At 38.2% G+C, this 17,982-nt stretch overlaps 1 protein-coding gene across 1 annotated transcript in view; it reads left to right on the forward strand.

Moving 5' to 3' along the window:
• Nucleotides 1-13,603, forward strand: part of DNAJA2 (DnaJ heat shock protein family (Hsp40) member A2) — a 14,052-nt gene extending 449 nt beyond the window's left edge. The window contains exons 2-9 of the mRNA XM_024752047.1: nucleotides 1,447-1,506; nucleotides 1,804-2,027; nucleotides 4,486-4,566; nucleotides 4,807-4,940; nucleotides 6,732-6,928; nucleotides 10,800-10,944; nucleotides 11,067-11,194; nucleotides 11,765-13,603. Coding sequence (XP_024607815.1) covers nucleotides 1,447-1,506; nucleotides 1,804-2,027; nucleotides 4,486-4,566; nucleotides 4,807-4,940; nucleotides 6,732-6,928; nucleotides 10,800-10,944; nucleotides 11,067-11,194; nucleotides 11,765-11,956 — 1,161 coding nt within the window. The 3' untranslated portion in view covers nucleotides 11,957-13,603. The remainder of the gene's footprint in view (nucleotides 1-1,446; nucleotides 1,507-1,803; nucleotides 2,028-4,485; nucleotides 4,567-4,806; nucleotides 4,941-6,731; nucleotides 6,929-10,799; nucleotides 10,945-11,066; nucleotides 11,195-11,764) is intronic.
• The last annotated feature ends 4,379 nt before the right edge of the window (nucleotides 13,604-17,982 follow it).

Consider the following 17,982-nt stretch of genomic DNA (forward strand, 5'->3'; position numbering starts at 1 on the left):
TGGCCCGCCTACAGATGCAGCAAATAAAACCCACCCCTGAGCAAACACGACGAAAACGCTTCCTTCCTCCCTCCCCCGGCGGGCGCCGGCGGCCTGGCGCTCTCGGGAGGCAGCTGCCTGCCCGGCCCTCCCCGCGCCGAGGTCACCACCCTGGAAAAACAGGTTGGACCGAGACGCCCAGCGCATCCCGGCCCCGGGAGAGGAGTTGACCGCGCCGCGGACGTCGGCGCCCGAGACGCGTCGGGGCTGGTCTGGGGCCTGGCGGAGGGTCGAGGCCGCCCCCGCCGGGTGCCTGTGGGGACTTAGGGATGTTTCCTGGGAGCCGCGGCCGCGGAGCTTCTCCCCCTCTTCCTCCCTCGCCCCTTGACCCGGAGGTGGCGTGGGTCTGTGTCTGGGTGCTTTGTTCTGTGGGCAGGTAACCCAAATGTTATGTGCTCGTTTCAGGAAAAAGCTGTGGGTCCCAGCCAAACAACTGAGCGTACACTGACTAAAAATAAATAGAAGGCCTCATTATCGCTGTTTGCATTGCTGCGAATCTTTTATCTCAGGATTTCAAAGCATTTGAGGCATTTGATTAAGCCCCACAGCATCTTCACGGGGCTTAGAGTATTCGAATTTGTAAGCTTAGAAAAATGAGAATGCTCCTTAGGCAGTGGGACGGGTGCAGTTGAGAGTAAAAGCACTTCCTGTTACCTTACCGGAAATGCTATTCTGTGTTACATAATTCAGGTGTCTGTGAATGAACGCTTAAGTGCTTTATATCTCAGCCACCCAAATGTATGCAGCTTCACTAAGACCGAGGTCACTCCAGTTAAGACCCCAATCAATCCACCGTATGAAAATAAACCATGACCTAGGAGCTTGTCTTGGCTTTTTCCTGATGCTACAATTAGAGGAGCCATCGTGAGCCAGATTCTTACCTTAGCTTAATTATTTTTTAACATCTTTATTGGAGTATAATTGCTTTACAATGGTGTGTTACTTTCTGGTTTATAACAGAGTGAATCAGTTATACATATGTTCCCATATCTCTTCGCTTAGCTTAATTTTAATAATAGTGTTTTTGCAGGCTGTAGAGCTTAACAGTCATTTCTCTTTAGAGTTAATTGGAGTCGTCTTGGTCTGCTTACGGGCCATCAAAGACATTTGACAATAGTGAAAATAGGGGATTTTTCAGTATTTTGTTTTTCTCTGTGGCTTTGTTTCATTGTTTGTATCTGGCTTTAGTATAACTTGTTTTCAAGTATAACTACTGTCTGCTTTGTTATTAGTGAGAAAACAGTATTAAGATGGAATATGCCCAACAATGCCAATGAATAAAGGATATTTTGGGAGGTTATGGTTTTAGAACATTGCTTCTCAGAAAATTGGATGTTACGTTAGTACTCACAAATCTTTAAACTGGTCTTTATATATAACCTTTTTTTAAAAAATCTTTTATTGAAGGCATACAGAAAGTTAGCCAAGGAATACCATCCCGATAAGAATCCAAATGCTGGTGACAAAGTAAGTTATTTGAGACTTTTTTCCCCTGAGATTTCTGTTTTAAACTTAAATCACCCTTCTTGGGAAAAAAAGGGAATGTTGTAAGAAAAGTCCATTTATTCCCATAGTGCTAAAGTTTTATGTTAAGAGTATTTTGGTTTTACAATGGGAATACTAACATTTGGGGCAGTGGTAGGTGGTAAATAGGACCAGAATCAAACCAAAGGTAACTTGTAACTTTTCTTTTAGAATTAAATGAATTCTAGATTCCTATAGCTTTTTATTTGTAAATCCAATTGTTTTACTTTTTCTTTATAGTTCAAAGAAATAAGTTTTGCATATGAAGTACTATCAAATCCTGAGAAGCGTGAACTATATGACAGATATGGAGAACAAGGTCTTCGGGAAGGTAGCGGCGGAGGTGGTGGCATGGATGATATTTTCTCTCACATTTTTGGTGGGGGATTATTCGGCTTCATGGGCAATCAGAGCAGAAGTCGAAATGGCAGAAGAAGAGGAGAAGACATGATGCATCCACTCAAGTGAATATCTTTTTTCTTTTTTAAAAAAAATGCTAAATACTTTTTTTCAAGTAGAAGTACTCAGTAAAAGAGAGAAGAGGCATCAAAAAATACTCTGTCCATCAGAAAAAAAAATATCTTCCATTTACCTTGCTGTCCTCATTGGGTGACTAAGTTGAATTTAATAACCTGAATGTTGGTATTTTGCTAACAGATCTTAAAGGATGGTTGGTGTTTTTACAGAGTAGGAAGATTGATTTGGTATATGCTTCTGAGGCTGCTTGTTTTTAAATTTTCAATTATGAAGATTCTTTTCTTTGAAGTATTTAGACCTCCTGAGTTACTTTTTATTTAAAAACTTACAAATTGAGTGACCATCTGGCTAGTTTGTTAACATGTTACAGTAACTCATTACTTGTTTCTCAGTCTGAACTGTCCTAAATTGATTTCCACTGAGCTTGCTGGCTTCAAGCCTGACATTAACCTACCAACATATGAATGGTACCTGACCTTGATCTTAGACTGTGAACCCAATATGAAAATAACTATTTTACTTTGCAAAATTTGTGAGATCTTTTGTCCCGTTAACTTTTCATGGACTAATAATGGTTATACTAGCAAATGCCAGAGACTGAAGTTCAAGTGTTTATTTGAAATATTTCATAGTATCTCGTTTATACATTTGAGTAGGTAAGAGGAAGTAAAGTGTAATTTGTTAAAATTTTCCTGTTATTACAATATTTCATTTTGGGTGGCTTTATAATATTCCATTCCATCATTTATTTAATCATTCCCTTTTCTATAGGATGTTACCAGTTTTTTCCTATCATAAATAATGCTGCTGTGAGTATCTTTATATACAGCTTTGTCTCTCCTTGGCAGAGATTCCTGGGCAGGCATCAGTGTTTTGAGGCTGATAAATATAACTAAATTGCCTTGTAGAGGATTGTGCCAGTTTAGCCCCACTGGTGGAGAGTGCCAGCTTCACTAGACCATTACCCACATTTTTCCTTCTTTTGCCATGTTTGTTGAAGTGAAGATTTTTCTGGCCTCTTACACAGCAGTGTTGCATACTAATTGCAGTTTAATATGTTAGGGGAAGAAGACCTACCTATCATGTAAATGGTTGGTTAAAGGTTCTTAGGAGGAGGTTAAAGCCTGATGGAACCAAGTGCTTCGGTCTAAGGTCTAGATATGCCGTTGTTTGGAAGTGCTGGTAGTGTTTTGACCATAAATGTTTTATTATACTGTCTAGAATGTATAAAAGATAACAATTTTGAGAAAGTTTGAATGTCACAAAATAGTATAGGTGCTTTGCAAAGCACATTTAACTTCTTTTGTTCCTCTATTTTTTTTTTTTGCGGTACGCGGGCCTCTCACTGCTGTGGCCTCCCCCGCTGCGGAGCACAGGCTCCGGATGCGCAGGCTCAGCGGCCATGGCTCACGGGCCCAGCTGCTCCGCGGCACGTGGGATCTTCCCTGACCGGGGCTTGAACCCGTGTCCCCTGCATCGGCAGGCAGACTCCCAACCACTGCGCCACCAGGGAAGCCCTGTTCCTCTATTTTAAAGTAAACCTTTACCATTAAAGGAGATTTAAAAACACCATGAGAAGGGTAAAACCAAATTAAATGCATTGCTTGCAAATTGTAAATAATATTTTTGAGACTTTTGATTTATATAGAATTTTTTTTGATGTTTATTTGGAAATGAATGGTCCTGCAGTTCAGATATGCTGTATGAATAAAGACGAGTTGGGTTTTATCAGTTGGGATTTTTAATAGGCTTTTTAACTTGGCTATTTTGGGGTCATAGACCCCTTCGAAATTTTTGCAAAAGTTGTTCAAGTTTTGCTTATAATTCACTGCGTTTTTCAGACATCTAAAACTTGTTGTAGGCTCTCTCTTGGAAACCTATTCTTCTCATCTTTCACACTCTAGATAAGGCCAATTTTTTTTTTAAGACATATGCAATCTAATTGCCTCCCGTAAATTGTAATGTAACTTTGTAGCGTTTTTGAATTGTCCTTGAAGGGAACAGAGCCTTATAGTAGAGCCTGGACTCTGGAGCCAGACTGCCTATGTGATCTTGGGCAAGTTACTTCTCTGTGCCTCAGTTTTGTCCTGTAACGTGAGGATAATAATTTTACCTCATTCAGGGGGTTGGATTAGGTGGAGGTCTTCCTTGAGGCCAGAAGAAGGTGTGATGTTTTGAGTTTGTGCAGTTATCAGCTTTATCAGGAAATGCAGCACAGTAAATTATTGGCCTGATCCTTTAAGTTCTTGCTTTCAGCAATACATATATTGTTTATAGCCATAAACAATTTGAGCTACAAAATAAAATCTCACTCAGTTGATTTATGTAAGATGTTCTTGAATTCTTTGTTTAAAAGGTTATAGTGGAATTTGCTATATCAGCTATCGTTTAATCTTGAATTTAAGAGAACTTGGCAAAATTTGAACCTAATGCTTTTCTCCCCAGAGTATCTTTAGAAGATCTGTATAATGGCAAGACAACCAAACTACAACTTAGCAAGAATGTACTCTGTAGCGCATGCAGTGGGTAAGTGTGTTTTCTGGTTATGAAATGAATTTCATCTATTCTTTCAGTGGCACATTGAGTCCATATCAGATAAAAATTGTTCATGACTTCAAACTGACTACCCAACCCAGAACACTTTCTGATACCTCTGAAAGTCTTTAAATACCAGTCATTGGGCGTTGAAGATGAAGGTGAAAAGCACAATTCCTATTTGTCATGGCCTAGGGGGAATATTCTAATTTATACTTTTGCTTGCTTTAGCCAAGGTGGAAAGTCTGGAGCTGTTCAGAAGTGTAGTGCTTGTCGGGGTCGAGGTGTACGCATCATGATCAGACAGCTGGCTCCAGGAATGGTACAACAGATGCAGTCTGTGTGTTCTGACTGTAATGGAGAAGGTATGCATGCCAGTGTTTCTCTGCTTTTATGTTGGATGGATTGGGAATGCAGAAGTTGGAGAGGCTTACAGTTTTTCTTTTTCAACGTGTGTTTGTATTCATCTTATTAAAGATACAGAGGGTTCTGAAAGAGAAATGTAAAAATAATATTTCCTTATGCATAGGCCCAGTGAACACAGATAAACAGTAAACTTATATTATGTTGAGTGAAATGTTAGTCTTTTTTCATTCCAAAAAGATGGGGCAAAGTTTTTTGTCCCTTTATATTTTAAAAAGTTACATTTGGTAAAAGCGAGAGAGCAAATTGTTCAGTTCTCATTTTGATAAGCGGAGAATTTTACTGTAAGCTTTAGTTAGCTTTTGAGGATAGATTATTGCAATTGAAGCTCTTTTTACAGAAGTAAATATTTTAGGCTTTCTGGGCGAATGTTTTCTGAAACTGCTATTCATTTCTGCCCTTTTAGCACTTTTATAGCCACAGACAATATGTAAACAAGTGGGCATGACTGTCTTCTAGATAAACATTACTTATAGAAACAAGGGCATGCCCGTTTTGTCCTGTGAGCCTTAGTCTGCCAGCCCTTGTTCTAGAGCAGTGCTATCCAAAAGAATTTTTCTGTGATGATGGGAAAGTTCTGTGTATATAATGTCTAGTATAGTAGCCACTAGCCACCTGTGTATGACTGAGGAACTGAACTTTTTTTTTTTTTTTTTTTTGCGGTACGCGGGCCTTTCACTGTTGTGGCCTCTCCCATTGCGGAGCACAGGCTCCGGACGCGCAGGCTCAGCAGCCATGGCTCATGGGCCCAGCCGCTCCACGGCATGTGGGATCTTCCCGGACTGGGGCACGAACCCGTGTCCCCTGCATCAGCAGGCGGACTCTAAACCACTTCGCCACCAGGGAAGCCCTGAACTTTTAATTTTAATTATTTTTAAATTAAATAGCCACATTGGCTAGTGGCTACCACATTGGGCAGTTCTAGAACATCCTTTTCCAAATTGCTTCTGGAAGAGACAAGATAATTTGGAGAAGCTGCATATCATATTCCCCTCCTGGAGCGTCTCAGGGCATTTTACCTTATTAAAGTTGCTAACAATTCCCACTCTCAAGAAATCAGAAGTGACTGAAATCTTTTCCCATGTGCCATTACCATTTTAAGGAACTGGTGCTTTGCAGAACATACTTTGCAGAAGTAGTGTTCCTGAAGTCACTTACACATGTCATCTGAGCATTAAAGTGTGCCACTAGTCAGCCATCAGAAATTGATGGTATTTTTTTTTCACAGTATACTATGTACAGCTTTGGTTTTATTTTATTATAGCACTGATCAAATATTTCAGAAGAATACATAGAAGAAAAAAACTGTTAGAGTTATAAAGGATGTTTAAATCTTTATTTGGGTTGTCTCTCTCCATTGTTAAATTTAAATGAAACTAAGACAAAAAAATGAAAAAGCAGTTGTAGAAGTTCCAGCATCCGACCACCCATTTTGTTTGCTTGATCATTAGGCTTTGTTTTAACTTAGGAAGTAGAGTCAGGAGTTAAGAAAATATTGTTTAAGATGCTTTATACTCTGGAGTAGAGGAGACTAGGTAGCTGGGTCCTTTAGGTAGCCTGCAGTAAGATGTGAGTTTTTGTTATTAAGAATGATATTTCAATCAAAAGTTCAGGTAGCAGTTTAAAGACAATCAGGAAATTTATTTAGTGAATAAAGGCATTATCAAGACCTATCTTACTTAAGAGTGCGGTATAGTACCCTTGCTGGAAGTTTGAATGACCTCTTTTTCCAGGGGAGGTAATTAATGAAAAGGACCGCTGTAAAAAATGTGAAGGGAAGAAGGTGATTAAAGAAGTCAAGATTCTTGAAGTCCACGTAGACAAAGGCATGAAACATGGACAGAGAATTACATTTACTGGGGAAGCAGACCAGGCCCCAGGAGTGGAACCAGGAGACATTGTTCTTTTGCTACAAGAAAAAGAACATGAGGTAATTTCCTTTTTGTTTTTTATTTTTGCCTCAGAAGACCAGAAATGGGTCTTGTATGCAAGATATAGGTTAGATCAGTTTGAGTTTCCTGAAGCAACACTGAACATAGATGAAGTTGTTAAGTCCTTAGGCTGAGTTCATAAGAACTGACTTCTTTAGTAGACCAACAAGACAGGTGCTGTCAGAAGCACTGTAGAAGGAGTTGGTCTTGGTCCCAGCTCTGCCATTGACTGGCAGTATAACCTTAAGTAATCCTGTTGTGTCTGTACCTCAGTTTCCTTATTTATGAAAATAAGGGCCTTGGACCAGATAATCTAGGCAGCCTAGGTTTCACTGTGAAACTCCTTGGATGGTTGGTGAGGGCTTCAGTCCTCAGTACTGCTCTGTTGACTTGTTTTACATATTGGGTATCTATGTGAGCTTTCTTGAAAGAAAAGGTTCTGCAGTTTTAAAAACATTTTATTAAAAAAAATTTTTTTTTTTGGCCGTGCTGCGCAGCTTGTGGGATCTTAGTTCCCCAGCCAGGGATTGAACCCGAACCCACGGCAGTGAAAGCACCGAGTCCTAACCACTGGACTGCCAGGGAACACCCTATTTTTAAATTGCTCATTGACTCTGTATTGTATCCATTAATATACATGGCAAAATGTACTGGGCTGATGATGTGGCCTGGTATATGTTATTTTGATTATACCATTGTATCTGTATTTTTTAAATGTGTGATGGAGTATATTTTAAGTTTTTTGTTTGTTTTTTGATTTGGACCATTTTTAAAGTCTTTGTTGAATTTGTTACAATATTGCTTCTGTTTTATGTTTTGGTTTCTTTGGCCACGAGGCATGTGGGATCTTAGCTCCCCAACCAGGGATTGAACCCGCAACCCCTGCATTGGAAGATGAAGTCTTAACCACTGGGCCACCAGGGAAGTCCCCTAAATTCTTGGATATAGAAGCATTTGACAGGATTCTGGCTTTGTACTTGATCGCATTGCCATTTTGAGTTCCTTTGGAACTATTTAGATTACAAGTCAGCCGCCTTTTTTAGTTCACACTAAAATTTTCTCCCATTTGATGGTGATTTCTACAAATGAAGTAAATTTTAAAAATCACTTCAAGAATCCAATAGAGATTAAAGCCATATTGAGATGCAGATTCTGGGAATTTGATTTGATTCATTCCCTCATTAGATTGTGGCTTGCTCTCCTAGACAAGCCTTTCTCAAGGTATACTAGTCGAATTTATTGCCTCAGCAAAGCTGTAAATTGCTATATATCTTGGCCTTTTGTGAATATTGCCAAACCTACCAGTGGCAAGGGTCCCTAGATTGCTTTTGTTGTTGTATTTTTTAAGGAGTAATTTCTAGAATTCTGCCTTAGAGTGTTATGGATTAAAATATTCTGTAAGAATTTGGGATTTTAAAAAATAGAAATCACTGACCTTGGAGACAAGGGACTTAAGTTCTGGCTCCCATTTATTAGCTTTAGCTTCCCTGGGCTTGGCTTTGCATACTAAAAAAAAAAAAGTCATCCCTCAGAAAGATAGTGTAGAATCAAATGAGATAATGAATAAGCTGCTCTTCTTTCTTGGGGCTGTGAGGAGGAGGCATTTGGAAGTAAATCACCTCCAAAATTATTGGCAGCAGTGGAATTGTGTGGAATTTCCAACAGACAGCAGATGTTACTGGTTGTCTAAAGTAGAAAGTAGAAGATGATAAAGGTTAGAATGGAAGTTCATCTAGTAAGAGGTCAAAGATTGTTCCTTCTTGGTTTTATTGTGACCGGTAAAGTAAATTTGAGCCCAAAATGAGATTTAGGTACCTTGTTTCGTTTATACCACTGAGAATATTCTTAACCTTCTTAAGAAAAATTGATTAGTTTGACTAGTTCATGAACATACTTGTTTGTTGTTTGGGGCTTTCTTTTTAAAAAAAACTCAATACTTGTGCTGAAGGAATTGTGAGGCCATGAGATCAGGGTGGGTACTGTAGCTGAAACAGAGTGTAAATCTTCTGATCAAAAAACAATTCAGCTTTGAGAGTGCTGTGTATGCATGTGTGTCATCTTTCAGTACTGGTGTGTGTGTATTTTGGTAATCTTGCTATCATGGTGCATTTGTACAGCAAAGAGCCACAGTGGTGGGTAAGATCTGGTGATGTTAGTCTCTCTTCTATACTCTATATTTTTATTTTTCAGAAATTATTACAGCTTTTATGTGTTTTACTGTCTGGTTCTTGGTAATTTCTCATTAGTCTGGTTTTTCAAAAATTTCCTGGCCATTCTTGCCTTTTTATTCTCTGTTTGAATTTTAGCATCAAATTGTCTAATATAACCACCCTTCCTGCTGGTCCCCTGCCCCCCTCAAAAAAAACCCTAATACCATTTTTTATTGGAATTACTTTAAGTTGAGCTCTCCTATACAAGAACATAGTATCCCTCCATGCTTCCTACTTCTTTTTTTTTTTTTTAAATTTATTTATTTGGTCGCACTGTGCAGCATGTGGAACTTCCCCAACCAGGGATGGAACCCGTGTCCCTTGCATTGGGAATGCGGAGTATTAACCACTGGACCACCAGGGAAGTCCACTCCCTACTGCTAATATAGCTTTAACCAAAGGATATTTGGTTAAAGGTAGTTTTTGGAACAGTAATGTAATGATATGTTCAGAAACACTTTCATTTTATGAACTTGCAAAAGCATTGAAAAGTGCTGCATGAAAGAAATCGTATTGAAGTTAATTTTTCCACCCATTGTGAGAAACACCTGAGTAAACTCTCATAGGAAATATACATTCAGTGGTTCTCAAACTTTAGCATACATTAGAATCCCCTGGAGGGTTTATTAAAACTACAGATTGCAGGTCCTCACCTTCTTAGATTCTGATGCAGTGGTTATGGGATGAAGCCCAAGAATGTGCATTCCTAACCAGTTTACTGGTGCTGCTGAGGCTGCTGGTCCAGGACCACTGGTCAAGATAATGGTTTGAGATTAACTTTTCTTCATAGGTAAATTTAGGAGGATAATTTAGGAAAAGAGGGTATTTTTCAGATTTCCTCTCTTCTCTGACTGAACCAGCCAGGATTATTCTTTAGAAGAGATAGCTATTGTATTGAAAAAAAATTAGGTGACCTTTCACTGCAGTTAATTTTATTTCAGCTTAAATTTCAAAAGTTAACTGTAGATATTTGTGAATTCTAATAAGCAAATGTTATAAGTTGGGCATGTGTGAAATTGGATGTATTTTTCCCTACACATTGAGCGCTCATTTTTTAATGTTTATTGAATAACCTTTGCGTTACCTAGTCCATAGGCTTATGGTGTAATAATAAGCCAACTTTAGCATTCGTTTTACATTCACCTAAGCAAGTTTTGAATTTTAGGTGAGGTAAAATTTGTTTGTATTTGTATGAAGCATGGGGTTTGAGCCCCTTTACTGGCTGAGCATTACTGGTTGAGCTTTTTTAGTTGAACTTGGGCCTTCACCTTTCCCTGTTAGAATCACATCTGGAGGAAACTCCAAGTGAACCTGTTCTCCAGAATCCCACTGGGCCTTGTACACCTTTTCACTCACAGGCAGTGTTTCGAAATGGTCCATAATTGTAAAATATACCTGGTTCTGTTTTTGAAGTTTCAGTTGTACCTTATGAGTCATTGTTTCCCCAATTCCAATTCTTTCGTGATAGTAGTTTTTAGCATATTACTTGAGAATAGCTAGGTTTCCTTATATAAGTTTAGGAAACCTAGGGATGGTGGCAGTTTGGCTTTTGCAGTAAATGGTAGAACTAAGGTTTTGAAATTGATTCAAGGAGCACAGAACAACAGAGTATGCCTCCATAATTTTTTAAAAAGATGTTTCTGGTGTGCTTTATTTGTAGGTGTTCCAGAGAGACGGAAATGATTTGCACATGACATATAAGATAGGACTTGTTGAAGCTCTATGTGGATTTCAGTTCACATTTAAGCACCTTGATGGACGTCAGATTGTGGTGAAATACCCCCCTGGCAAAGTAATTGAGCCAGGTAGATCTTGATTTTTGCCTGATCCAAGATTCTTTCTGCAGTAGGTGACTCAGAAAAATATTGTTGTGCACCTTCTTGGGTAAAATTCTTAATATTTTCCCCTTTATTTACTCCAATAATAGGATGTGTCCGTGTAGTTCGAGGTGAAGGAATGCCACAGTATCGTAATCCCTTTGAAAAAGGTGATCTTTACATAAAATTTGATGTGCAGTTTCCTGAAAACAACTGGATCAACCCAGACAAGCTTTCTGTAAGTGTTCTCTAAATTTAGGCAACAGATGAGTTAAAGTTTAATAATAGTTGTGTTTCTGTGTCACCTTCCCTTTGTTTTGGGTGCTAAGATTAGATTACACAGTTTATTAATTTGAGTGATTGATGGGCTGTCCTGGTTGTTTTTAAAGTGAGGATACCTGATGTAAAAGTTTATGGGGCCAAGTAGGGAATAGTGAAGGAGTAAAGCAGACTGCATGTGAGGTGGTGGTGGGAGGATTGGGGCTCCTTGGAGAACAGATACCTCACCTGAAGAGGGCAACCCCCCAGCTTAGCGTCTACTGGTTGTTCATGCAGGAAGGCATGTCTAGTGTGAAATTTTCCAGTGTTTAAATGTTAGCAACTAATTCTGTTTTTTGTTTTCTAAGCAATAGATGGGTTGCACAAAAGATGTCTACAGATTTAGTCTGTGGGTCATCCATTTGTGATCTCTGGCTTAAAGTGCAAAGACTAACTGTCAAACATATACCTTGGATTGTATCAAAAGGGAACTTGATAGTGGATGAAGATAATCTTCCAGCTAACCTTATTTTTGTTTATTTTAATGAAGGAATTAGAAGATCTTCTGCCATCTAGACCAGAAGTTCCGAACATTATTGGAGACACAGAGGAGGTAGAGCTTCAAGAGTTTGATAGCACTCGGGGCTCAGGAGGTGGTCAGAGGCGTGAAGCCTATAATGATAGCTCTGATGAAGAAAGCAGTAGCCATCATGGACCAGGAGTGCAATGTGCCCATCAGTAAACTCTGCAAACAAATTGCACAGGTGGATTTTCTTTCCACACTTGCCTGGTTTGTTTTCAGCGATCCAGCTGGTCAACCCAGATGAACTGATGGACATCTGTTGGTCTATGTGTAACTTTTAAAATTGGTATAGTATCTACAGAGTGTATAATTTAAACTAACCACAAAGCTTTACATCTTCATTTCGACTGTTCTGTAGCAGAATAAAGCACTTGAAAGGAAACAAGACTCCCTTTCACACGTGGGTTATAAGTTTCAGTCCTGGTATCTGTGCTTGATTTTTATCAGTTTTGTGTAGATTTTATGTTTCATATTTTAAATTCAAATCCCACATTGTAAAGTTTGTGTACAATTTGTCCTGAAGCTTTGTGTTTGGCTGCACCTGCATAAGCTGCTACAAATAGAATAAAGAATTTCATAGCCTGTATCTATCATTTAGATGCATGGAAAAATGGGCTTTGCACACAATGGGTTTGGAGCTGACTGGGAAAAATGGAAAAAATAACATTAGCTGAGCTGTGGTTGTAAAGTTTGGGGTTTCTCCCCCCGCCCTTCTTTTTTCCCTTTTTTTTCTTTCCTTTTTTTTTTTTTTTTTTTACCATCTTGTGAAAGGTTTCTGAAACTCAATAATAAAAAGCAGTTGGTGTAAATTACTCTTTGTCTCACATTTTTAGAAGGAAGAAGTATTTTGAACTGTAAAATCTATCCTTAAACTGGAGAATGTACCCTTAGTTCTGGTTCTTAAACAGCCCTTAAAAACCCATTGGCCTGAAGCTTATGCCTCAGGCACATGCCCATTTTATAGTTTCAAAAGACAAAAGAAAGTTTGATATGTTGGTAGAAACAGGCTTTATTGGCTTCAATTAATGCTTTGTAGAGTCAAGGATATCTGAGTTATGTAACTCTTAAGTTATGATCCTGAGCACTGGGGCCAGGTTAACCTGGCCTGTATTTCCTCACCTCACCCCCTTTTTAAAAAAATAAGGTAACAGTAAATCAATATTAGAACCATGTCTGCATAGAACCTGTTAAAATGCTCTGTTTTCATTAAATGTTAAGTTAAAGATTCTCTTGTGTCCATTAAGTTGAATATTTGAGATTGGGGTGGGGGAAGCATTGATTACTATTGTTTTATAGAAAAGTAAGACTCTTAGGCTGGTATGAGAAAAACCAGGTAAAACTACTATGAAAAGGATGTTGTATTGCTCTTCTTTCATCTTCTACTACCTTTTCATTCCCAGAGTAGGTATTTTTAGAACACACTTTAATTTTAGGGAAAAGAGACATCATTTATAGATTTTACATTTGTAAAAGGACAAATGGGAGAAAGCCGAAAACTAAAAATTTTCAATGTATTATGCCATCCCTGAGCCTAATTGTAGTACTTGTAGTTTATTTCTAGGTCTACTAGAACCTGAATGAAAAAAAAAAAAGGTGTCCTGGCATTAATCAAGGCCTTGAGGTTTAAATTATTGCCCTATCCACTCTACCTCCATTGTACAAAAACTCTTTTACAACCAGCCTGGGCAAGATGCAACAGCATAGTAGTTTTGTATCCAAGGTTACTTCCCCACAACAACTTTAAGTAAGAAATGCAGTGGCAATACAAAGTTTGTAGCCATTCCAATAAAGTTTTATAAAACATTAGAGCTGTTCAGTGTAGTCTTTCTTTCAGTTCTACCCAGGTTTTTGGACTACAGTAGAGAACCATATGGAAGGGGAATAAAACCTTGTTAAGGTCTGTTATTTCACTGAGTCTACTGGCTCTACGTTGTAGAGCATCTGTCTAGAGAATAAGCATATATCATCAGTACAAAGAACCTTTTATAACAGCTTTATTGAAATACAATTCATATATCATTAAATCTACTTTTTAAGGAATGTGTGCAGGGAATTTCCTGGCAGTCCAGTGGTTAGAACTTTGCATCCACTGCTGGGGCCCTGGGTTCTATCTGAGGTCTGGGACTAAGATTCTGCAAGCTGTGCAGCCAAAAAAAAAAAAAGTGTGCAATTCAGTGGTTTTTAGTGTATTCACAGTGTTTTGCAACCATCACCACTGATTCCAGAATATTTTCATCACACCAGAAAAGAAAAATCCATTAGTATTTACTTGCAATCTCTAGTTTCTAAGTATTTGCCTATTTCAGATATTTTCTATAAAATGGAATCATAACAATATGTAGCTGTTTGTGATGTGTTCATTTAGTATGTTTTCAAGGTTCATTCCTGTCATAGCATGTATTGGTATTTCATTTTTATGGCAAAATAATATTCCATTGTATAGAAATACCATATGTTTGTTTACTCATCCATCAGCTGGTGGACATTTGAGTTTTTTCCATTTGGAATAATGCTGCTGTGAACATTCATGTACAAATTTGTGTGTGGACATGTTTAAAATTCTTTTGGATAAACCTAGGAGTGGAATTGCTGGGTCACATGGTAACTATTTAATCTTTTGAAGCACTGCCAAACTTCCAAAAAGGCTGCACCATTTTACAATACAACAATGTATGAGGGTTTCAATTTTTCCATGTAACTGCCAACACTTGCTGTCTTTTAGTATAGCTATCCTAGTTGGTATGAAGTGATTTTGATTTGCATTTCCTACAACTAATGATGTTAAGCATCTTTTCATGTACTTACTGGCCATCTGTGTGTTTCTGGAGAAATGTCTATTTCAGATCCTTTTCCCATACTTTATTCAATAGATTTTCTTACTTTATAACCTTTTTCTGTTCTAGGACACCATCTTACACTTAGTCATATCTGCATAGGTTCCTCTTGGCTGTAACAGTTCTGATTTTATTTGTTTTTGATTGGTGACCTAGACAATTTTGAGCAATAGTAGTCAGGTATTTTGTAGAATGAACAATGTAATATTAGTATTAACATGTAAAAGTTGATTCTGATAGTACTAGTTGCAGGAATGTATCAGTATGATGTTTAAAAGAAAAACCTGTTTTCTCTACTCATAACACTTGATACTACCTGGAGTTAGACCCCACAGGTTAAGGGCTCAGTCCCATAAGACTGCCTGGTCTTCAGACACCAATCACAAGTCCCAGATTGTCACCTGTACTTTCGACCAACTGGTTATAAATGCAGGGTATCCACAACCCCCTCCTCGGTTTCAGTAATTTGCTAGAATGGCTCATAGAACTCAGGAACACTTTTCTTACTAGATTACCAGGTTATTATAAGAGATAAAACTCAGGAACAGCCAAATGGAATAGGGTCTAGGGGTCTCCTCTTCCCAGTGGTCTAGGGGTGGGACCGAAAGTTCCAACCTTCTTACCATATGGTTAGTTCACTCTGGTAAGCAGCCCCCCTCATTAATATAAACTCAGGAATAGCTGAAAGTGGCTTGTTTTAAATTTAAAGACACACCACTAACCCCTATCAGGAAGTTCCATGGGTTTGGGGAGCTCTCTGCCAGGAACCAGGGATGAAAACCAAATTATTTTTCTTATTCTGTCACAGTGTCACAGTGTTATTGATATTTCAGTGAAATGGCTGCATATTATAAACTCTGTCAAGACGTGTGTAAAAGTTATTTCTAATGGTCTTACTTGCATGAGTGAATCATTGTGTACATTAGGAGAAACATGGGAAACCTTGCTCCCACCATTTGCCAACTTTTTGCTTAGTTGTTCAATTCCAGTATACACGTATGGTAGTATCAGAATTGTTAACCCATACCCACATGGGAAAAAAAAAACCTAATCAACTGGAGTACAGTGCTAAGCATAGTTTCTTTTATCTTTAATTTCACAGACTCCATTTCCAAAGTTACTTAGGAAAGGAGCCTTTCCCCCCACCCCCTTCCATGAGATTGTTTCATACGTTTGTAATATAGTTAAATTGTGTGATTGCATTCTACATTCTATCCTAGGAACCACTCCACCAACACCTCCTAAATGATTTTTTGAAATCTGCGTACAGGGAATTCCCTGGTGGTCCAATGGTTAGGACTCCATGCTTTCACTGCTGAGGGCGCAGGTTCAATCCCTGGTTGGGGAAGTAAAATCCCACAAGCTGTGCAGAGTGGCCAAAAATAAAATCTGCATACATTGAGGGTCACTCTGTGTTGTGAAGTTCAAAATGTCTTGACAAATGCGTAGTGTCATGTATTTACTAGTATGTCATACACAATAAAAAAAATCCCCTAAACTTGACCTATTCAACTCCTCTCCCACTTCTGATTCTGTGGCAAGCACTTACTGTTTTGCCTTTTCCAAAATTTCATATAGAGTAATATAGTATGTAGCCTTTTCAGTCTTTCACTTAGCAATATGCACTTAAGATGTGTTCATGTCTTGGGGACTTCCCTGGTGGTCCAGTGGTTAAGACTTCACCTTCCAATGCAGGGGGTGTGGGTTCAATCCCTGGTTGGGGAGCTAGGATTCCACATGCCTCATGGCCAAAAAGCCAAAACACAACAGAAGCAATATTGTAACAAAAATTCAATAAAGACGTTAAAAAAAAATGGTCCAAATAAAAACCTTAAAAAAAAAGATGCGTTCTTGTCATTTTGTGGCTTGATAGCTCCTTTCTTATTATTGCTGAAAAAGATTCCATTGTATGGCTATACCACAGTTTATCCCTTATCAGATTTATTTATTTGTTTATTTTTGGCTGTGTCGGGTCTGAGTTGTGGCACGTGGGCTCAGTAGTTGCGGTGCTCAGGCTTAGTTGCCCCTCAGCATGTGGGATCTTAGTTCCCTGACCAGGGATCGGACCCACGTCTCCTGCATTGGAAGGGGGATTCTTAACCACTGGACCACCAGGGAAGTCCCACCTTATCAGATATTTGATTTGCAAATATTTTTTCCCATTCCATGGGTTGTCTTCACTTTCTTGATAGTGTCCTTTGAAGCACAAAGTTTTTTTAGTTTTCATTAAGTCCAATTTATTTCTTTTATTACTTATATAAAATTTTTAACCAAAGGGTATAACACTGGAAATGACCTTCAGTGTTCATTGAAGTATAGTAGCTGGTTTTTTACATACAGCAGTCATCTGGCTCTGGGAGTACGTAGGACATTGTAGACCTTGCTTGGTTATTAATAATTTACTTGGGAAGCCTACATGAAGTTACTGTTCAACAGTTACATCAGTTAAGTCTTGGGTATTTTGCCCCACGTACTGATTTTATTATAAAGAAATATTTCTTTCAGTTTTATTGAAATACAATTGACATACAGCACTGTATAAGTTTAAGGTGTGACAGCATAATGATTTGACTTTCATAATCATGAAATGATTATCAATAAGTTTAGTGAACATCCATCATCTCAGATAACAGTAAAGAAACAGAAAAATATACTTTTTATGTGTAACGGGAACTCAGGATTTGCTGCCTAAACTTTTATATAATATATAGCAGTGTTAATGACATTTATTATGTTGTACATTACATCCCTAGTACTTATAACTGGAAGTGTATGCCTTTTGACTGTCTTCATCCAATCCCCCCCACACACACCTCTGCCTCTGGTAACCACAAATCTGATCTCTTTGGCTATGAGTTTTTGAGTTATAATTGACCTACAACTTTATGTTAGTTCCTGGTACACAACATAGTGATTTGATATTTCCATACATTTCAAAATGATCCTTTGATAAATCTAGTTGTCATGTGTCATTATACAAAATATTATAGTATTATTGATTGTATTCCCCACACTGTACATTTCATACCTGTACTCATTTATTTTGTAACTTAAAGTTCATTACCTCTTAATCTCTCTCATGTATTTCTCTCATCCCCCCATCCCTCGTCCCTTGGCAACCACCTGTATGTTCTCTATATCTATGACTCTGTATCTGTTTAGTTATGTTTGTTCATTTGTTTTGTTTTTTAGATTCCACATGTAAGTGGAATCATATACTATTTGTCTTTGTCTGACTTATTTCACTTAGCATAATTATCCTCTAGGTCCACCCATGTTTTCGCAAATGGCAAGATTTCATTCTTTCTTGTGGCTAATATTCCACTATATATATATATATATATATATATA

Source organism: Neophocaena asiaeorientalis, unplaced genomic scaffold (assembly GCF_003031525.2).
Source record: "Neophocaena asiaeorientalis asiaeorientalis breed wild unplaced genomic scaffold, Neophocaena_asiaeorientalis_V1.1 scaffold331, whole genome shotgun sequence".
NCBI classification, from domain to species: Eukaryota; Metazoa; Chordata; class Mammalia; order Artiodactyla; family Phocoenidae; genus Neophocaena; species Neophocaena asiaeorientalis.